This window comes from Callorhinchus milii, unplaced genomic scaffold (genome assembly GCF_018977255.1).
Source record: "Callorhinchus milii isolate IMCB2004 unplaced genomic scaffold, IMCB_Cmil_1.0 Scaffold2, whole genome shotgun sequence".
Taxonomy (NCBI): domain Eukaryota; kingdom Metazoa; phylum Chordata; class Chondrichthyes; order Chimaeriformes; family Callorhinchidae; genus Callorhinchus; species Callorhinchus milii.
The window spans coordinates 29,681,699-29,705,199 of NW_024704743.1; the positions used below are offsets into that span (position 1 = coordinate 29,681,699).

At 39.9% G+C, this 23,501-nt stretch overlaps 1 protein-coding gene across 4 annotated transcripts in view; it reads right to left on the reverse strand.

The window, feature by feature from the left end:
- Window positions 1-23,501, reverse strand: part of mylk4a (myosin light chain kinase family, member 4a) — an 86,885-nt gene that overhangs the window by 22,544 nt on the left and 40,840 nt on the right. For all 4 annotated transcript variants that reach the window (XM_042346873.1, XM_042346871.1, XM_042346872.1 and 1 more), the window contains 3 exons: window positions 3,302-3,398; window positions 2,483-3,215; window positions 1,454-1,776 (listed from right to left, as the gene is read on the reverse strand). In XM_042346873.1, the coding sequence (XP_042202807.1) occupies window positions 1,454-1,776; window positions 2,483-3,215; window positions 3,302-3,398 (1,153 nt within the window). The remainder of the gene's footprint in view (window positions 1-1,453; window positions 1,777-2,482; window positions 3,216-3,301; window positions 3,399-23,501) is intronic.

The following is a 23,501-nucleotide window of genomic DNA, read 5'->3' on the forward strand; positions in this document are numbered from 1 at the left end:
TTGTAGACAACCACAGCACCTTCCCAGGCCTGCAGTGGAATATTAGTCTAGACTACGAGGCTAAATTCCCAACATTGGGTTTGAACCCACAATCTTCTGATTCAGAAATGAGAGGGCCTCCAACTGAGCCAGGCTGATAGCTGATATTCGTGACAAAATAACTCATAGGACACACTTTGAAATATTGGACTCACTTCTGGTCCCACTTATAGGCCGAGCAGAACTTTGCTGAAGCTGTTCTCCCCAGTTTAGCTTATTTGCTTTATGATTCTCATTTTAACATCACATTGAGAACAGCACCACAAGCCACATCCAGACTGAGGAGACCCACACACCTGCCAATAGGTGAGGCAGGCCTGATAAAATTAGGTTACTGTAGCATAAGCACAGCTATACAAATGTAATCTTGTTGTTATTGTTGTTGTGTCAGTTCAAGCTTTGTCGAATGCTCTTCCAGGATTAGATAGTTTTCAGGGTTGAAGGAGAAAGACAAATTGAGCACAACAGGGGTTACAAGCATAGAGGAAAGTTGGGACCAAGGGAGATTTGAGGGCAGAGAAAGGGACAATTTCAAGGCAAAGAGGAGGATGTGCCAAGAAACAAAGAGCCTGTTCAGGACCTAGAAAACCGCATGTAATATGATGCAAGAATAGGTGAAGTAGGAACATGAGTGGATAGTGATAATGTGAGTGTGATCCTAATGTAAAAAGAAAGATGTATTTCATACACTACTCTCAATATAATAGTTACAACAGCTCTGATCATGCATTGTAAGAAACTGGTGAATGGTGCACGATCAGAGTTGTTCTAAGTATTACATTGAGAGTAGTGTATAATAATTCTTGCATTTGATATAGCGCCTTATCTCATCTTATCTTATCTATCCTTATCTCATCTCTTCTCAAAGCACTTTGAGAAATCTCATCAAGACTTCTCAAAGTGCTTCACAGAATATACTGTGGATTGACTGTGTATTTTGTGAGCAAAACACAGCAGCCAACTGTGCACAGCAGTGTCCCACAAACAGTCATGCATTGAGTGACCAAATTGTTATTTTATTTTTGAAGGGATTATTTCCTCCAGAAAACGATGCCCTAATTGACAAGCAACTGGGTTCCTACTTAAAGCTAGGTAAACAGAGGCTTGTGGAGTAAGAAAACGTGCCTCATGTTTCACCCCATTTGTATGGAATACATCCAGGGTGTGGCTGGCTGAGGTGCAACTCCAAAGGTCCAAAACACCTAGTCCTGAACCAAAAGTTAACTGCTGGTATTATTTCGACAAATGGATTCAAATAGTTATTCCAAATGGATATTACAAATATCTGTACATAACTACATTTTAAAAACTTCACAAAGCTACTAAAAAAAAGTTCTCTCTGATCGTAATGGAGAATGATATTTACTGGCATAGTTTTGGGATGTAAACTCTTAGCAAGTTGGGCTACACTTACCAATCACAACTGGTGTGTTTTCCTCTTCCTCAGCTTTGTCAGACAGTTTTTTATTTTCCTCCTGACTGTCCACAGGTATCTCTGCGTTTGACTCAGGCTGGGCTGTTCTCTGTTCACTCTTGGCGTTTTCCTCCACTCTGCTCTTCTTGTCGTCATCCTTAATCAGGTCTTCATCAGTCACTCTTTTTTTACTGGGAGTGCCGAGGGACCTGGCTTCACTTAGCTCAGTATTGTCTGAAGCTACGGCCTCTGGTTCTGCTGAGACTTCAGGCTCTGCTGCAGCTGCTAGGAAAGCACCAGCTTCGGTTTCACTATCTTCATATCTTTCAAATGCAAACAGGAAACATGCATGTGATATAACATTGATTTTAACTTCTGCTCTGCCCATCCTACAATCAAATTTACAATGCAGAAGGAGGACATATGGCCCAATGAGGCTGCAGGAGTTCTCAGAGCAAGATATTTATTTGATCCCACTGCCTTATACCCATACCCCTTCAAGCCTCTATCCTTCACATCCCTGCTTTAACCATAGGTTTGAATGATCACTATCACATTGAATTCCTCATTTCCCTTCCTCATTATACATGCTCGACCTTAAAAGGGTCATTGCAACTTGCTGAAGAGGGCTCTTGCCTAATACTTTCTGGAATTAGGTAAGCAGGAGGCATCCCTCCAGGAAGGGAGTGCACATTCCATTCCAACAATCTATCTCTGGAATTTCTATGTGTAGGTGGGATGCATGGAATTCTCAGTTTGGTTTGGATACTCTTAAGTGTGGTGATGGTTGGCTTTCTGCATGTGTCAGACACCCAGCTGATCGTCCCCCTTCCAAAAAAAAATTGAAGAGAGTTCAGAGAATTCCAATAATATTGATTTCACGACATAGCACTCTAACATATAAGGAGACACTCACACGACTGAACTTTTTCTCATTGAAGCAAACGTTACAAAGTTTTCCACTTAAACTTTTTTCTTAATCTACACATCGAGTGCAGTTTAATTAACTAGATTAATTAAACAAAGTACCTCTGAAGCAAGACAATGCAGTTCTTGCTATGCCCAACAAGCTCTTGACCCTCGGGTACTTCCTCCATTGGCAAAACTTCTACGGTGCTTTTGGATTCCTCCATAATGATAACGTCTGAGCCTGTGTCTTCACATAAATCCAGCTCAACTACTTTATTGGATTTATCGGCTTGTATGTCTTTTCCTTCTGCTTCTTCATTCTCGTCTATTATTAGAGGTTCAGTTTCTTCTTTTATTAGAGGTTCATTTTCTTCTTTTATTGAAGGTTCACTTTCTTCTTTAGCCTTATGTTCCATAATTAGCTCTTTGTATACTTCATCCATCTTTTCTTCAGCCCCTTTTGCCCCTTGTTTTAGGTTTTCGATCATAATTCTTGTTTTCTCTGGCTCATCAGTTGTTTGCTCACTCTCCTCTGATTCATCCTTTTCACTTTGCTCCTCCTCAGTTATGCATTCATCTTTGTTCTCGTCACCAGAGTAAGCCTCCAAAACAGTGTCAGCCACATCTGGGGCAATGCTCTTTGTAGGGCTTGAAGACTCTGACTCAAAGGCTCCATCCTCCTCTTCAAGTGGCTTTTCTTTGAGTTTTGTTGGAGTTCTCTGTTCTGCCAGGAGATGAGCTTCTTTGACATCTCCCTGAACCACTAGGACACTAGATTTGTCAACATTTTCTTTATTTAATTTCTGAATCTTCTTATCAGACAAAATGAGTGCATTCTTCTGAGCTGAACTCACTGTGACAAGAAAGAAGAAAAGAGATGCTTTTGCACTGTGTGTTGCGTTCAATCTAATACACTGGCAAAATATTTCAGTTGCTTACCTGCAGAATCTGGCGGTTTCTTCTTTTTCTGGGATTTTTTTTCTTTAGTACTCGAGTACGGCTTCCCTTTTAGATTATTTGATTTTTCATCTTTCACCTGCACAGAAGATTGGAAAGGTGATTAAAGATTTATTGACCAGCCAAAGAACCCTATGCAATTTAAAATGAAATAAAAGAACATCTTGATACAGAACACATTTGCAAACAAACTGAGTTCCCCCCCCCCGCCACCAGTGTCTTGGTCAACAATGCTCCAGATAAACTGATAAATCACCTCATGGCCATTGGTGAAAACTTGCTCGGTGAAATGGCTGCTACATTTGCCTATCCGTCTGTTACAGTCACTCCACTTGACAGTAATTGCTGTCATGTGCTTTGAGATATTTTGATGTGTTGAGGAGCTATGAAAATGCAAGTTCTTTCTTTCTCTAGACTTTCTTAATTGAACAAGGATTAGATAAGATAGGGCTCTTCAGTCTTGAGAGAAGATGTCTGAGGGGTTCTTCTAGAGGTGTACAAAAAGTAACCCTAAAACAATACTTCAGGTTGCACCAAGACTGTAGAGCAAGAGAACAAAGATTTAGACTTTATCAAGAGGACAATTTATGACTGGAACGGATTGCTAGGAATGGTGTTTGAGACCCAGACACTGGATTAATTTAAAAAACAACTCAGTGTTGTGATGTGCAGATGGTAGAATGCATATTCTGAAAGGATGAAATCTAATGGGCTTTCTTCATCCAAACCAATCTTGCAATCTTGTTAAAGCAATTTACAACAGTACCACATAATTCCCATTGCTTTAATTTTGGGACTTATTTCACAGGATATATCTTTCCCTTATAATTAAACAGTTTAGTCGAAAAGTGTCTCCTTAAAGACTTTCAGGCTTCTCAGGAGGTTTGATGACTTGCACAGAACATCTCAAAGTCTTAGTATCAGGTTGTACCCTTCATAATAGTGCCACCCATTGAGAATGACTATTAGAGGAGACCAGGATGAAATGTCTGTTTTCATGTCAGGGTTACAGATGACCTTGCACCTATTTGAAGTATGTTTGAAAGAGCCAAAAATACAAATTTCAAGCTCCTATGCCAATAATGTGGCAGATGATCGTCTGTGAAATAACCATGCATAGAGCAACATGATTTCTGTGTCATCTGAAGAATCTCTGATACTTTATCATTATCACCAAGAATTTGTGTTTCTCTAAACTGCTTTTGAGTAAACACTTTCGAGCCTGCAATGTGCTCATTTTTTTCTGCACATTGCACACTGGATATGGTCACTTTTTATTATTGGTTATTTTCTTTTTAATTTTAATTTCCTTCTGTACAGTCACTTGAAGCTTTAGTAAAGCAAGAGCTGCTCAAACGTGACATTGCTACCCTACACACAGAGAAGGTATGACGGGAGCGTCAAGGTACCAAGTCACCTTACTGTGCATCCAAAATGTTAGGCAGTGCAATCTTTCAGGAATTAACATTCTAAATATTATAACTACAACAGTACAGAATACTGATCATAGTCTAGCTATTAGGTAACCTTTAAAAACAGATGCAAGAGTCACTGCAGAGAATTCTTTAGTGTTGGCAACACTTCTCTGGAAATCAGAAACTTTAAAACAGTTCACCATATTGTAATTCTAGTATGTAATTACACCAAGGTCAAGTTTATAAAATGTAACAACAACAACTTGCATTTGTATTGTGGAGTCCTGTAGCATAGTGGTTAGTGAGCTCGCCTCGCAAACGAGAGGACCCGGGTTCGATTCCTGGGCAGGGCAAAACCTTAGACAAGTTTCCTTACTTCACATGTATCTGTTTACCTAGCAGTAAGTAGGAACCCAGTTGCTAGTCGATTGGCGGATCACTTTCTGTGAGTAATAATCCCTCCTAAAAAAAANTTGGTCACTCAATCCATAACTGTTTGTGGATCCAGGAAAGAATGCTTGTGGGATACAACTGTGCGCAACAGGCTGCCGCACAGTCATATCCCACAATCATATCCCACAGTGAACCTACTTTACAATATTTTCTGTGAAGTTCTTTGAGATGTCTCAACGACACGATAAGGTGCTATAACAAAGCGAGCATTAACTCCCTTCATGTAAATAGCATCTCAAAGTGCTTAACAGCACTATAGTTTGATTCAGAACTAGAAAGAGAGGGGAGGTAACTGAAGGTATGGTCGAAGAGAAAAGTTTTCATGTGAGATTTGAAGACGGGCAAAAAGGAGGAAACATGGAGGATTGAGGCAGGGCATATCCACAAGTGTATAGTATGAAAACAATATTGGATAGTCTTTCCGGAACTATATCTGCCTATATTTCATAATCCCCTTTTGCAATATAAAGCTTCTATGTTTCCACACTGTTCCACAGTGCACATTAAGTGACATCAGCCATGCTTCCTACTGACAGGTGCGCAAAACCCAGGAAGTGACAGCAGCAACGTTCATGAAGGAAGCCAACTGATCATCACTGGAGGCTGGGTATACTATGGTGAGCATGAGTCCACAACTGACTTACACACTAAGCTCAACCAGGGTGTGTTGTATCAGGTTTGCCCTTTAATTTCAACATTCTTCACTAATTCTGTTACATATGTTTTACACATTTGAGGACTTGCTTTAGACAACTAGATAGATCCACTTACGTGGAACTCACACAAACAAAGCTTTTGGTTTCTGGTAAAATAAATGAATACACTGGAAAATGAAATGATTAAGAGCTGATTTTTAGAGCTACAGATTTTTTATTAATCGATTGATTTTAAAATTATACAATTTTATTTTATTTTAAAAATTGCTTGCTTAGGTTTATTTGAGTATAGGGTAGTTAAAGCCCCACAGCTTGTCAGTTTCACTGTTTTACTTCAGTAGCATTCATCAAACGAATGAGCTTCTAAAATGCAGAAAATTGCTTTAATTTGAACAGAATGGAGTTTAAACTAATAAAACAAAATTATGCTTTTTGATCATAAAGGACTTCATCAGGTCTGAATTTAGCTGTGTGCCAGCTGAGCAAAACAAGGACCATACATCCAGGAAACTGAACAAATGTACGTGTTCAGTTTCTGAGTGTTAGTATCCCAGGTAGCTGAGTTTGGTGAGCACTCACTTAGTCTTGGGGCCAGGATATTCTTACAAATCCAAGTGGGCCCTATACTCTTTCAAAGTCCATTAACTGGGTAACAAAATGTAATGGGCAATTGGTTTTATATGGACCTATACTGCGGGTTACTGTTATTTGTTTGTAGGGGTAGGACAAAGAGCGTGGAGAAGAAAGTCTTTCCCCAGTGAGAGGTAGTACAAATTTTACAAGTTGTGCTTAGTCCTAATGGGGAAAGAGTGCATGCCAAAAAAGCATTCACTGAAACAATAGAATTTAATCAAAACAGGATTGCTCGTGACTCCAACATCTCTGCCTGTGAAACCAAATGTTATCATTACACTTTTTAATGCTTATATTGAAGTTTCTTGAGCAATTGCACATAATAATATAATTAATTGATAATCCTCATATTTGATATAGTGCCTTTTGTTGTCATGAGGACGTCTCAAAGTGTATTTTATGGGCGATTCGTACATTTTCACAAAAGCATGGGTAGCTTCAAGTATAAGATCCCAAGTGGAAGCTTTTCTTTGCACAGACTACATGATTAACCCCAAAAAATTAGCCTGAAATAATTCCTATAATTAGAATCTCCCTCCCAGCCCAAACACATGCATACACATATGCATTTCATCAAATCCTATAAAGTAGTTAGTACTTGAGTACTTGATTAATTTCTTTGCACATAAGTGGATTCATGGTTATAATTGGGGATAAAAACTCAAAGGACAATGTCATTGGTAGAGATGATCAAATGCTCTGTGGAATAAGTTGATTCCTGAAATGGAACCAAGTACCTACCATACCATAGACAGCAACTAATCAGGGTCAAGTCACTTTGTGGGTTAGATAATTTGGAGTTTTGCTCGATTACCTTTAAAATTTTTAGAAGGAAGGCAACCAATAGAGAGAACATTTTAAGACCTTTGCTTTGGAGATCATAGCTAAATTGCTACTGGAGTCCAACTATTTTTTATTTCTTTAACTATTTTATCATTCAAAGTATTATTTTTCGAGTATTATTTTACTAAATACTGCTAAAGAAAACAATTGTTCATCACTGGGACTTGAAATCTTAAATGTTCTTTTTGTGTTATAAATACAAAAGAGCTCCGTTGAAAGCAATAATTGGGAGTGCATGAATTCGCAACCAGCGTTATAATGGGGTGCAAATCCCGATCAGCACTTCATTACTCATTGCAAATAAATGCAGAAAGTGATGACAGTAGTGACCTCATGACCTGAAGGTTGGCCATTTTTAGCTTGTGAGAAGCCTGCCAGAATTATGAAGTGAGTTGCCTAACTTTCTGAGCATAATTTTGGACTTTTCGGTTAACAAATAATAATCATTGCATTTGATATAGTGCTTATCACATTGTCGAGATGTCTCAAGGCACTTCACAGGATTTTATTGTGAAGTGTAGTGACTGTGTGTTTGTAGGCAAACAAATGTCAGGATTCACACCACAATTATGTTGTAAGTGAAACAGCATTATCATAAAGAGCATTGCAATTGAGTTTGACTGTAACATTGAAATGCTTTTAGAGTAAAGTGCTCTCAATTCTACCAGTTTCTTACATGCAGTTTCAAATGCCACCGGTAACACATCAAATTTGACATTAACCATATAGCTCAAGAGAAACAGGAGAGGCAGGAATCATGAGCAGAGTTGCCATTCTGGCATATGTCCAAGATTGGAGGCTTGGCAAATGGAAAGGATTACTCCTTCACTTTCTGTACTTGTAAAGATTAAAAAAGGTCATAAAACACAAAATTACTGCCTTGTGTTACGTGATGGTTCCAATCGAATCACTAAACTAATAACTGATGCCAGAAAAAATAATCCAGCCAGGAATGATCGCTCCTTCAAACCACATATATTGTAGCATGATTTAGACACAGTACAAGCTCTGTTTTTATAATAATAATCCTTGCATTTGATACCTTGCCTATTAAAGACAAAACATCTCAAGTTACTTGTAATTACTGCTGAGTGAAGTGACTATGTATTTGTCGCTGATGCACGCACAGCAAGATCCCCCAAGCTGCCAGGAGGTCAATAACCAGTTTTATCTGGAGGATTGCTAGCCAGGACACCACTCTTGAGATCTTTAACATCCACCTGAACAGGCAGGCATTATAACCAAAGTCCTCTGATAACTAATTGATGATTTCATTACAGGGCCCATTCATTAAACTTTTGGAAAGTGGCAACATTTTTGCCTGCAATTTAGTAAGGGTATTTTATTGTTTTCCTATCTTCACAAACTGCAAAAGTTTTCAGAACTGGTCACCGAATGATATGGAGTGGTACAAGTTATCTCAAAGGGGGCATGTTTGACTAAAGACAGATGTCAAAATGACATGTGTCAAAAACGAAAAGGTTTTTACACTCATATGGTATAGCCAAACCCAATAGTAAAACCAAATATAAGTTCAACAATATAGCAAGCTTCGCTAAACGTCCCTGGGACAAACAATTGCTATATGTGACTCTCAAAAACACCTGCAATAAGAAGCACACAGAACCATAGAAATTTACAGAAGAGAAGGCCATTCAGCTCATCATGTCTTTACTAAAGCTTTGAAAGAGCCATTCATTCAGTTCTATTGTCCTGTCGTATCCCCTCACGTCTGTTAGAAAACAAGTCTATCTCATAAATATGCCAGTGATCTGCGAATACTAAATATAAATGCACTCTTCCTAACACATCGCTTTGGAGGAAAGGTCTTTTGCAAGCTTTGTTTTGAAGTAACAGTTCACCACAGAGCCTGAAATTTGATTTTGTCTTGGCCTGTAAGACTATTTTGTGTTAAAATTAAAAAATGTGCTGAATTGAGGAAAATTCTCAAAATTCAGTCTTAATTTGGAAACTGTTTGTTGGCAATGGCACTGTGGAAAATTGGCTGCAAATTAAGACTGATGTTAAAAATGTTATTTAATTCCACTTGATCTCTGGCATTACAAAATGGCATTATAGACTTCTACTAGAGGCAACCAGAAGTCTACCTTTCCTTGGCAAATCCACCATATTTTACTTTTTGCTCTGCTTCAGATTGGTCCAATAAAGACTCAGATCTGGTCATATTAGCTCATTCTGTGGTTTAGCTCCCGACATTAAAACTTTGGTAAACACATGGCTGCAGTTGGTCATTCATGAGATGAGTACAACCAATAATTAATCCTAATGGTTGGCGATCTAAACAGTTTGGACAACTATCTGCTCACTCTAGCTATTTGCACGTTATTTTCCTAACTTCAGTAACTTCAGTATCATTGTTATGCATTACATTTGAACAAAGAACAAGGAACTACAGGGGTTTTAATCACAGCTGATGGATGTGTCCATGAATATGTACTCTGGATATTTCACACATTCACAAAATCTTCTGCAAGGGCTTTGTTAGCATCAACATTGGGAAAGTGATTCTAATTGCTCAATAGAATGATTTTGTAGCTCTTGCTACAGCTTGTGGTGACATAGTATAGTATTTCAATAAAAGATCCCTCTGTGGTTTGCCTTTTTAATGGGTGTGTTTGTATTTAAAAATATTTTATGTTGCAGGAAAGCTCGACTGAGCAACTTTACCACTTCTTACAGTCACATTTCACAAAAAAAGAACCTAAAAGCCACCATCCGTAAATTAAAGTTAGCTGAAGAAAACGTGATTTATAACCATGTTAAAATAAAGCACCATGTAATGCTAGCTGCCAATTATGTTATATTTTCCCATTGGTGGTTCTGATCAGGGTGGTTTTAAAGTGTTTGAACAAGTCTCATATATCACCCCAGATCTGCTGATTCCTCAGGAAAAAAACACACATTATTGGACTCTACAGGCAGTCATTTACCACCTGGACTCATATCTCTGCAGACGCACACCACAACACCATCATAATTTATTACAGTTATAAAAAAAATTCAGGCTTTAAGTGAGGTGACCGATTTGTGAAGTTTGGAAATATATAGAGTGAAATGTGTGACTATTTACAAGGAATGTCATGTTCTTGACAATAATGCACAAATGTATTTTATTCTGTTGTCATATTTCTCAGTGCAATTGTGTACATTTTCTGTAGCATTAATTCCCCACACATTTCTGTATCTTGACATTGTTCAGCTGGGGACAGTTGCCTCTTTTGCTCCCCTGGGTGGTTAATACTCTTCAGGTGACCCTCACTTATCACCGTGAGTTGCAAAAATTCCAGCTCCTTTGTGTCAAATGTCTTTTGTATGTCTGGACACGTTACCATCCATGACAAAATATTCTCTCTCATGCTTATCAGATTGAGCAGATTCTTGATGTTATTCTTATGTCATCGCACCTGCTCTTGATAAATCCCACCTAGATGTCAGAAATAATACCACTGTCCTGTTTATACTGGAATTTTGTCAACTGCACGTGTTATGAGGATGGCCTGGAGGGGATGCGTGAAGGGGATGGGAGTATTTTCCTTCCTTGAGTAACACTGAAATGAATATCGTTCTCACCCATGCTTCACTGAGAAAATTTGACGGGAGAAGTGCTGGACAACAGCCATTAACTTATAAAAGATCTGCTACAAATCAGTCTGACCCTATTTTCTAGTCCAGAGGCAAGTCATAAATTACATGTTAGTATTCTGCATATTGCAGCTCCATTGCTGGCTACTCAGGATAGGTCTGGAAGCACAGATAAACAATGGAGATTGATGAAGTGAGTTACAAATGTTCAGATGTCCTGGTTGAGTTTTTCAGGACTTATAGCTCCTAACAAAAAACATTTCTGCCAAGTATACGCCATAAGCTATGAAATTACCTACTGTGTTTGAACTGAGTCGACAAGGGACAGGCCAGTGCAATGGGATGCACACTCACCATAATCGACAAACATGCAGACCTTTAATTGCTACACTTATTGTTTAAATTGTGAGCCAACGTGAAAGAGCAAGGCCACAGTGTTGTAACACCAGCAAGGTTGAAAAGAGCAGAAAAGAAACAAGGTAGGAACATAAGAAAGGAAAATATAATGTTATAACACATTTATGTTAATAATAATCTTGTATTTGAAGTAGCTCCTTAACTTGTCATTGAGATGTCTCAAAGTGCTTCACAGAATTTTACTGTGAAGTGTAGTAACTGAGCAGTTTGGAGGCAAATGCAGCAGCCAAGTTGCACATAGCAATGTTTCAGTGACAATCATGAAGTGAATGACAAGAGTGTCAGACTAAATTATATGAGTTCAAAATCCCAATGTGGGGCTAGAATCCACAATCTTCAGAGGTGAGAGTACTAATAAACTGAGCCAGGCTGACAAGTGACTTTTATGAAGTATAGTGAAAGGATGGGGTATTAAGATTAAAAGAATGGCCAAAATCTAATAACACCAACAAAATTACGTTTATAGAGCACCTTTCATGACAGGAGGACATCCCAAGGTACTGGACAGTCAGGGGGCAGGACCCGAACATGAGGGAGGGTGGGGTAGGGGTGAGGGAAGGCAGAGAGGTGGGAGGGTGACCGAAGACACGATCGAAGAGGAGAGTCTTGAGACGGCTTTGAAGGAGGCAAGGGAGGAAACGAGGCAAAGGGACTGTAGGATGGAGTTCCAGAGTGTGGGGGCAGAGGCTGAAAGTTCGGCCACTGATGATAGGGTGGGTCGGGCGGGAGACATGGAGCAGGCCGGAGCCCGCTGAACGGAGGCAGCGGGCAGGTTGGTAGGGAGTCAGCAGGTCAGAGAGGTAGGAGGGGGCAAGGCCATGGATGGCCCTGAAAGTGAGGACGAGGATCTTGAATTCGATCCTCTGGGGGAAGGGGAGCCAGTGGAGTCGGGTGAGGGTGGGAGTGATGAGGTCGCGGAGCCCCTGGTGCGCGAGTACACGAGCTTCAGAGTTTCGGATGATCTGCAGCTTGTGAAGGGAAGAGTTGGGAAGGCCGATGAGGAGGGAGTTGCCATAATTGAGCCTTGATGTGACGAATGTGTGGGTGAGGGTTTCAGCAGCCTGAGGGGTGAGGTAATGGCAGAGTCTGGCAATGTGGTGGTAGGCAGAGCTGGTCATGGCGCGGATGTGGGGGAGAAAGGACAGCTCAGGGTCAAACAAGACACCCAGGTTCCTGACTGGCTTAGTGAGGTTGAGTGTGCAGCCGTGGAGGCTGATGCTGCCAGCGCCTGAGGTGCGGAGGCGCTGGCTCGAGCCAATCAGGAGGGCCTCTGTTTTGCTGACGTTCAGTTGGAGAAAGTTGTCCCTCGTCCAGGACTTCATGTCGGACAGGCAGTCGGTCAGGACGCCAGTGGTCCCGGAGTTGAGGGTGGAGGTAGAGAGATAGAGTTGGGTGTCATCTGCATACATGTGGAAATTTACCCCATGTCTGCGGATGATGTCACCAAGGGGGAGCGTGTAGAAGGTGAAGAGGAGGGGACCAAGGACAGAGCCATGAGGAACGCCGCATGGGATGCATTCTAGGTTACTGAGGGAAGTAAGGGTGGAAATAGCGGAGGCTCTGGCTGAATCTTTCAATCCTTCTTGGACACAGAAGTGGTGCCAGAGGACTGGAGGGTTGCAAATATTACTCCCCTGTACAAAAAGGGGCAGAAGGATAAACCTGGGAACTACAGGCCAGTCAACAGAACGTCAGTTGTGGGGAAACTTCTAGAGATTATAATCCGGGACAAAAAAAATTTCACTTAGAAGAATATGGGTTAATAAAGGACAGCCAACATGGATTTGTTAAAGACAAATCATGTCTAACAAACCTGATAGTGTTTTTTGATGAAGTAACAGAGAGGGTGCTATATTCCTGAATCAGCAAGCTAGATGTACACAACTTGCTGGACTCATTAAAATACATTGATGAAGGATCAATTAACATATGCAGAAGCAAATGCCCCTTGTGTCATTTATATATCAAAACATTTATAAGATGCATGACACTAGCTCTTTCATGTTCTCAGCAAAGCCTCTTAAAATAGCAGAAAGAGCTACAAACTGTTATAACACAATGCAAGTTATGTATACATAGTGATGACCTTCCCTGTACATAAGGGAGATTTTCTTCATATTGGGGCCTAACTTTCATGTGTTAACTAATTTTAGCAAAACAGGTGGATTATTTGTGCTCCTGAGAGCTTCCTACACCTCAGGAATCTTTAGCGAAAATGAAGAAAAAAGGGCTGATTTAACTTGTTAAAACAATTAAAGCTGGGCTCTTATAGCATTGTATAGTTGAGAATTTGTGCACAGCAATGTATCACTGACAATCATGAAATAAATGACCAATTTTATCTGAGACTGGGGAAAACTCTCTTCTCTTTTCGAATAGTTCAATGGGATCTTTAGTCCTCACCCAAACAAGATATTATATCTTCTTGAGAAGTATTGAAAAGTATTTTATTTCTCCCGACATGAAAGGCGCTCTATAAATGTAATTTTGTTGTTGTTGTATATTTAAGGGAAATCGGGAAGTACAGTGCAGCCCTGATATAAATGTGATTTTGGTGTAGCACTGACTCACTTGTAAGCCAAGTCTCACTTCAATGCACAATCTAACCTGCTTGCTATAGTAGCTTTGGTTGTGCAATGTGTCAATACACAAACTAACTTACTACCGTGAGAAGGTTCGGTTGTGTATTGCAAGCTCAGTGGATTTCTGCACACATGTGCAGTCTGCAGAAACTGGCATCAGTACGACCTGATCACCCAGAACTCGGCCATTTTGATACGGAAAACTTTCTGCGTGCATGGGCGTTTTTAGATACGGTCATATGATTAGTGACTACAAGATGGAAGAGCCCCCATTGTAACATGGTTGGTATATTATGGACCCCTAATTCTGGATAGTAATGGGGCATTTCTAGAACCAAAGAACAATAGAAATTTACAGCACATAGTTTACAGCCTTTGGCCCATATGCACCGTCTCGTTTAAGAACAATCCTTTCAGTCCCATTTACTTTCCCCAAACCCCTGTAGTTTACTCCGTTTTAGATATTTATCTAGCTAGTTTTTGAAAACTAATATGAGATTCTGCCTCAACCATCACTCCCAACAGGGCATTCCATATCCTAATTACTCTGTACAAGAAAAATTTCACCTAAACTCCCCATTTGCTTCTTAGCTAACTACTTTACATTGATGCCTTCTCGTCACGGATATAACATAACGAGTAACAAATGGAATGGGTTAACATGATGGATGATAGAGACTAGGTGCTGGACTCAGATCATCTTGATGCTATAATGACAAGATAGTCAGGTTAGTATTTAACAACAACAATAATAATAATCATCTTTGCATTAGATATAGGCTTTATCTCGTCTTCAAGAAGTCTCCAAATGCTTCACAGAATATACTGTAAAGTGAATTGACTGTATATTTTGTGAGTGAAAAGTATGCTAGAAGATGAGATCAATTGGGTTGAAGGGTCTCCAGACCCTCGTAATTTTTCAGACACGTTTGTATGTTTCAACCATAGCCTTGCTGTCCACAATATACTGGATATTTAATATTTCCTTTACCAACTGCAGTAGTAGGGGGAGGAGAGGAGAGAATTCACTGCACATGATTTACTCTTAATTTTAACAAAAATAGTGAAATGTTGAGCCCATAGTTTTGCTCAAATGGAAGACAACAACAACAACAGGCACAACAAGCATTTATCTAGCGCCCTTCACACAGCATAGTGTATCAGAACACTGGTCACTTATTTCATGATTGACAATGATATATTGCTGTGCACAAATTCTCAACTATACAATGCTATAAGAGCCCAGTGGCGGGGTTGGAGGCTAAACAAGAGAGAAGGGGGCGAGATGTGACCATGGGTGCTGATGAAGAGGCAGATCTTAAGGTGGGATTTAAAGATAATGAGGGAGTGAGGTGGAGGGTTTGAGGCAGGGAGTTCCTGAATTTAGGCTGAAGGCATGGCCACCAACAGTGGTGCAGAGGGGTCAGGCAATGTGTAGCAGGCATGTGTTAGCTGAGCAAAGGAGTGGACAGAGAAATGGGATTCGAGCAAGACTGGATGATATGGCAGTAATCTTTCAGAGGAAACATTTTATGCAACGTTTTCAGGCCATCAGAAGGAACAGGCTCGATGGGCTGAACGGCCGCCTCCTGTTCATAGATCTAAAACAACTCTACTGAAAATCTGAAACGCTGTTCCTCTGACCTCACTTTAACCTCTGGTATATTATAAATGGCATGCATACAGAATGTACCTAACAAAGTGTGCCCTGCTTTTTTAGGTTACAGATTAGTGCCCCATATATAGAAAAGAAAGTTGACTGGTGACATTGTAAATGAATAAATATTTTGAATGTAGAAACATACTGGTGTAGATACTCTTGCTATGGAAAACTTCCCAAATATTGCTGAGGATTATTTGTTTGTGAGGTGGAAATCTTCTGTTACATGACATTTACCGCAAAATCAAATCTGCAGGTCAACAAGACTTCAAATAAATTTAAAGCATAAGTAGAAATAAGAATAACAAATGGTTTGATTGCGTTCTATCGCAGGAAGAAAAACAAAATCTTACTTATTTAATGCAACTTTAAAAGCATTTGATTTACTGTTGTGATAGTCAGAGTACTTACCCTTTCTTTTTTTGTTCTCAATACAATTTTTTCTGAGACAACTTGTTTTTTAGAAGCCTTTTGTAGGTGATTACCTTTTGGAGCGCCACCACTACTTCCTTGGTTTGAAGGAGTTTGGCCTTTGACAAGAAACTCAACAAACCTGAAATTTTTAAACGTCTCTCCTAAAAAGTTTATGACCTGCTGTATTCCTAGCACAATGTTTTCGATTCCGTCTATCTTTTTACTATGCTCCTTTGAACTTTGATCCAGAATTGACAGCACATCAGTGATTTCAAAGAAAACATCTTTCTTTTTATTGGCATCTTCATCACATTTGTTGGTCTCTTTTGTTCCTTTTTTGTCAACCTTCAGTATTTCAATGTCTTTTCCAACTTTATCAATATCTTGAGTTATGTCATTCAGTTTTTGAATGACTTTTTCCTGAGCTCCTGTGAGGTTATCAATCTTCTGGCTTAAAGATTCGATCTTAATATCCATTACATTGAAGTTATCCACTGAATTGTTATAACTGCTCATAGAAAACCTTCTTGAACTTCCCATGCTCATAGGGGGTCCTTGGCTCTGAATGGCATTGGAGTCATAAACTTTAGCCAGAGAATGGACCAAGGTACCAGAGTTCTTCCTTGGAGGAGTGCTCATTATAAGAAGTTCAATGGGACAGGGAGAATATCAATACTTCGTAAACACCACTGTATTACTGGTACTGGCACTGCCGAAAAGGCTTACCTTACAAGTTTGAAAGAATGCAGAGTTGTGCAAGTTCTTAGGCAACTAAATCTCCGTGAAGATGCATAGAAGAATCTTGAGGTTATTTTTCCTGATTCCAGGGAGTTTTCTGTGAAAATCTTCAGCAGCTCCTGCAGAGTGTGTTTTTCAGTGCCTGGGACAGAAGCTTTTAATACCTGGATAAAATGCTTTCAAATGTTCCAATTAGAGCAGCAAATCTCTAACATTCAACTTCATGAAGCAGGATCCAGCAGAAAATATAGGTTGGACAAGAGCCTCAGTGGTCAGAGAAAGCATTCTTTGCTCACTTGCTGTCCTTTATTCTTTTAATCTATTTTTAAAAGGCATACAATGGCTACATTTAGCCGTAGCAAAGTGAGACTGAGATTTTCAGACCTATTCTAAATGTACTCTATCCTGTGACGCAAGCATGGAATGAAGAAGGCTATTTGGGCACTCATTTGGCAGTACATATGTTATGTGACATTTGAGATGCTTCAAAGTGCAAGGCCATTTTTGCAGTACTGTTGCTAAGCAGAAAAAAAGGATGTGTAACATCCAATACAATTTCTAGTTTTAATAATCTAACAGCGAACAGTCACATTTAGTAGATAACAGTGAAAACAGTTTAAACATGTTTGCCGATAAATGCACAAGCACTCCATTTCACAGTAAGTTCTATGAAATGCTTTGAGCCGTCCTCCCAACATGAAAGACACAATACAAAATGCAAGAATTATTAGTATAACATTTGATTTATTTCTAATCAATTATATTTCTTTGGTTATCTCCCCTCTCTTTTCAGCTTGGAATCAAACCACACCACTGTTAAGTGCTCTGAGATCCTACTGGCCTGAAGAGCACTATATAAGGTTGTTGTATTTTGTAAAGCACTTTAGGAAGTTTATTTCAGAGATGTTTATTTCATTATGGGAATTTATTTAAGTCACTGGGGGCAACAATTGAATTGGGATTGAGTGGAGTGTATGGCTTATCACTGGGGTCTCCAACTGGGCAATCACCACTAGTTGGCGCTATCGTGCATGATAAAAAAGACAAGAGGAAGGAGCAACAAAACTGTGTAGTTATTACGTTCAATTGAAAACGAAGCCAGATGCATAAAGTATGAAGTATTTTATGCATCTTGAAATAAAAGTATAAACTGGTCGATTGCCACTAGTTGGCACTATTACACATGATAAAAAAGGCAAGAGCAAGGAGCAACTAAACTGTGTAGTTATTGAGTTCAATTGAAAACTAAGCCATATGCACAAATTATTTCATGCATCTCAAAATAAAAATATAAACTTTAATGTTTCAACTGTGGTAAATATTGCTCCATCCTTTTGTTTTATTGAGTGTGTGTGAGACATAATAATATAATAAATACAATATAATCCTTGCATTTGATATAGCTCTTTATCACATGTTTGAGACGTCTCAAAGTGCTTCACTGAATATATTGTAAAGTGAATTGACTGTATATTTTGTGAGTGAAAAGCGGCAGCCAATTGCACACAGCAGTGTCCCATAAACAGTCGTGAATTGAGTGACCAATTTGTTTTTTGAAGGAATTTTTTGCCAAGGAGATGCCACCTAGCAGCAATCAACTGGTTGGAGACCCCTTGTTGCTTCTTAGTCGCATCGTACACATCTCTTTGGAATTGTGTTTGAATAGTTTTGTTTCAGATTTCAGAAGAAAAAATGATGATCTCAGATACGGTCCTTTGCATCAGACTCACAGAATGATTGTTCTGTCTAAACAGGTATGTCCCATTCAAAGAAATCTTTCAGAGAGAAACAATCAAAAGCCAGGAAATGTAACGGTAAAGGTTGTGGCACGATCACATCATTGATAAATGTAGTCAATGAGGCCAGTTAATAAAAGACTGGCTATCCATCCCACTATTACTATGTTTGGGCGTGAAACAGCCCACAGTGGCCAGTGAATTTCTGGTTCATACTATTGCAGTGCCAGCTAGCTAGTAAGTTAGTTATCTTATTAACCAAAAAAGATCAGTGTTAAGCTGCTCTCACGATCCATGGGCCAGAAGTGCATTGGTTGCCTTGAGCTGATTTCTGGTTCAACCATCGTGATGCTGTTGGATGGGGAGGAGCAAGAACACACCACTTCGAGAGTAGTCAGTCTTGTTCTTCATTGATGTGGTTGATTGTATTTATCACCAGTATAAAAATGATCATACAATACAATATAAAATGACATTTGTATAATGCATTTCACGTCGGGAGTACGTCCCTAGGTACTGGATAGTCAGAGATTTAGACCCGAGCTGGGGGTTGGGATCTAAGAGGATCAGGATTAACTCAATACATGTCCCAATTTTTGCCCCATCTCAGCTGTACCAAGTGATATTCAATACTTGAAAACTGACTCCAAAGGTTACTCTTTGATGTGAAAGTTAAGAATCAAAGGGTGGGCAAGAGAAATTTGCCATATGTGGTAGGATAATTTGTAATTGACATGATAATTGTCACCATTTGATAATTATCACATTCTATAAATCTCCCCTCAATATCAGTGTGTCAGCTTGGCTCAGTTGTAGCACTCATGCTTCTGAGTCAGAAGGTTGTGGGTTAAAATCCCATGTCAAGACTTGAACTTACAGAGTCTAACCTGACACTCCAATGCAATGCTAGAGATATGTTGCATTGTTGGAGATACCATCCTTCAGATGAAACCTTACATCGAGATCTCGTCTGCCTGTTCATGTGGACATCAAAGACACCACAGCATTATAAGAAAAGAGAAGGGAGTTTCTCCTGGTGTCCCGGCCAACAATCCCCCCCAAATAAAAATAGGTCATTCATTTCATAGCTGTTTGTGGGACATTGTCCTGCCGCATTTGCCTACAAATCCATAGTTACTCCATTTCACAATAATTCCTGTGAAACATTTTCCAAATCAATAAGGTGCTATACCAAATGCAAGGATTATTTTAAAATGTTATGTCATTTGCACCTCCAACCACACTCTGAAATAGGCTGGTTTATTTGCTGTAAGGATTATGTATCTTTTTAGTTACACATGCATGAATATGTTGTGAATATACATTTGCTTTATTGCTTCAGTAGAAACTCTTTGAAAAGATTTTTTTACAATAATAACTCTTTAAACATTCCAATTAGTCATACTCATAACAACCAGTGAAGCTGCTAGAACCCATGCTACAAACAAGATTATTTTTGTCAACCTCAAATGTACAAAGCTGGTTTCAGAGGCTCTTCAGAATTGCTAACTCAGTAACTGAGATGTTTAGTTCAAGAGTTTTTCCATAACAGCAGTTTAACAGAACCAAATAGGATACTTAGTACTGGATGAGATGCCAAGTGTTTTTTCATTACTCAGACATATGGACGCGACTTTCCACCTTACATCACTGTCACCATAGTGAAGGGCTTTGCAAAGGTTATCTGTGGAATAGATAGGGGATTAATGACCTGATGAAGTTGGATCAGATGCTTGTAAGTTAGTCTTCTGATGAGAAACTGATATAGTTTGGGATGTAAAACATGGTAATTGCAAACAGGATTGATTAATTAATTAAGGAATCTGTATGGAGTTACTTCCAGTAACTGAATGTGTATCATGCATGTCACAACAAATTATAATAATTCTTGCAATTGATATAGTGAAACATCTCAAAGCGCTTTCCACGGTTCTCTGTAAAGTGCAGTGACAATATTCATAGCCAATAGGGCAGCTAATTATTAAGGATAGCAATGAACCAAATAACCGCGAAGTGAATGACCAATTTTATCTGGGGGACTGGATGTGGGGGAGGAAAGACAGCTGAGGTTCGAACTGGACACCGAAAGAGCGCACTGGTTCGATAGTGTGTGGGAGAGCCCAAGGAGGTTGAGGAGTTCAGATCCACAGGTGTGAAGACATTGATGGGATCCAAGGAGTATGGCTTCTGACTCCAAGGTGATGGGATGTCGGAATCGAGCCAGCCCTCTGTGGCGATCTTGGTAGTCCAGTTCTTGAGCCAAGTGGGTCCATAGTATTTCAGGGCACTGCTGATGACAGTACATTGACAGGCTCATTGGCAGGATGTGGAATGGCAGACCAGTTTCTGGGGACAGGGAGAATCCCTCAGCTCCTGTTAACTCCGCAAGCCAAAGCCGTAATCGGTAGGATGGTCCTAGCTGGACAAGCAGTGGTAAAACTTGGCAGACAGCAATATCAATGGCAAGCTATGCGGTTTCAGCTGATTAGACTCCAACAGTACCCCAATGCACATTCTGGGATCCCCAAGCCTCGGCTCTTGCCAACCTGCGTTCCCTCCAGGGGGAGAGTGCACAATCCATTCCAACAATCTATCTCTGGCATTCCCATATGTAGATGGGATGCATAGGAATCTCAGTTTGGTTTCGATACTCTTAAGCATGGTGATGGGTTTCCACATGTGTCAGACACCTGACTGACCAAAATAAAAAACTTTTTTTCAAATAGTGCTATGGGATCATTAACGTCCACTTGAACAGGCAGATGGTCCCTCAATTTATTGTCTGATCTGAAGGATGGCACCTCCAACAATAGAGTGCTCCACTAGCATTGCACTCGAGTCTCTGTCTAAACTGATAGCTCAAACTCCTAACATGAGGATTGAATCCACAGCCTTGCTGGACTGTTGCTCAAAAAATTATTGAATCAGAGCAGAGTTCCCACGAGTCAGCATGATGGATTTCCAGATTTCTAAATTTAAGAATCACATTTGAATCTCCAGATTTTCAGATCATAATCTGCTCTTCTCAAATTGTATCCTATCCTCTACCAACCCTCCCCCTTCCTCTCTCACACACACACACACTATTTGCAGCTGTCACAATGTATTAAGAGAATGCAATAGTTGTTCCAAGATGAAAGATATATATTGGCACTTGGCTTCGGAACGCATAGCTTTTACAACAAAATAGCATGCATACAATTTAGGATGTACCGAACATCAAATACAAGTATTAATTTCAGTTCAGCTGACTTCCTCAACTGCATACTCTGAAGAGTTTATTAGCTGATGCTGTGTATGGTCAATATGGTGCCATACGTGCCAAATCTGAGTGATCCATTGCAGAGAATATGACCTGAATTGTTCTGTGTGATCAGCTGCTGTTCTTGGGTCTCAATCTATGTGTACTCAATTCTCCCATTCAGTACATCTATAGTTTGCATAAAACACCCATCTTCATCCACCTTATTAATCTATTCTCTTCGTAATTGGAAAATTACAACTGTTTTTTAAACGTGAGAATAGATTTATCACAACAACAACAACAAGATTGCATTTATAGAGCGCCTTTCACGTTGGGAGGACGTCCCAAGGCGCTGGACAGTTGGGTCGGGACCCGAGCAGGGGGGAACTGGTCAGGGTGAGGGGAGGAAAGGGAGGGAGCGAGGAGGACGTAGCGAGTCGAGAGGGAGGTGAAGGCACAACCTGTATACAACTTAGGCATCAGTTTGATCCCTAGCAGTCCTTCCTACCCATATCCGGTCCTGACTAGGAACAGTTTTCTCCACCTCTGCTGCATTGCTTGTCTCCAACCATACCTCATACGCTGCTGAAATCATATCCACGCATTCGTCACCATCTGCCTCAATTTTTCAAATGCCCTTCTTGCTGGTCTCACCAGTTCCATCATTCACAAAATTCAATTAGTTCAAAACTCTGTCACCCATATCCTCACCCACATCAAACTACATATCCATATCACACCAGTTTGTGCCTGGCTCCACTAGCTCTCCATAATAATAATAATCCTTGCATTTGATATAGTGCCTTATCACATCTTCGACATGTCTCAAAGCGCTTCACAGAATATACTGTAGGGTGGACTGACTGTGTATTTTGTGGGTAAAACACGGCAGCCAATTGCGCACAGCAGTGTCCCACAAACAGTCATGGATTAAGTGACAAAATTATTATTAATTATTTATTTTTTGAACTGATTATTACCTCTGGAAAGTGATTCTCCAATCGACTAACATCTAGGTTCTATTGCAGAATAATATATAATATAATAATAATATCCTATTGCAGAATGGATCAATATCAAGCTTTTCACACTCCCACACAAATTACTTCTTGCACCTCCCTACCACTTCCATCCCACTCCTCTACCCACACCACTCGCTCAGGTAGCTCTAGCCGCCCGCACATTCATTGTCCCCTCTGCTCCACCATCAGTGACCATGATTCCAGCTGCCATGTCCCCGTACTCTGGAATTCTCTGCCTCAATCCCTCAGCCTTGCCCCCCTTTTGATTATATCTGAAGATCTTCTTCTTTGATTGTGCTTATGGTCACCTCCCGTCTCTCTCTAGCTTGGCGTCAAGCTCTGCTAGCGTTAAATATTCTGTGATGCTACCCCTCATGAAGGGCGCTATATAAATGCAAGTTGTTGTTGTTGTATGATCCTTAGCTTCATATCATAATTCAGTTCTAACATCTGGAATAACTCCTTGTCCATCCCTAAGGTTTTTCAGAATAAATGTGTAATTATCAAGTTACTAAAGTATCAAATGTGTTGAAGAATGCACTGCTCAGCATATTTAATGTCTAAGAAATTCAATCATAAAATGTACAGTACTTCTTACTAAGAAATCAGTTGAGAAATGCTGTAAATTGGACCCCGTTTGATAATTCCTTTATCACCTCAAATGCCAAGTGCGTGGTGATGTTGGACTTCCTCAAATCCAAAGTCATGGGAATCCACTCAGCTGCCGCTGCACTACAACTGCTACCCCCCTCCCCATATCCTCTTC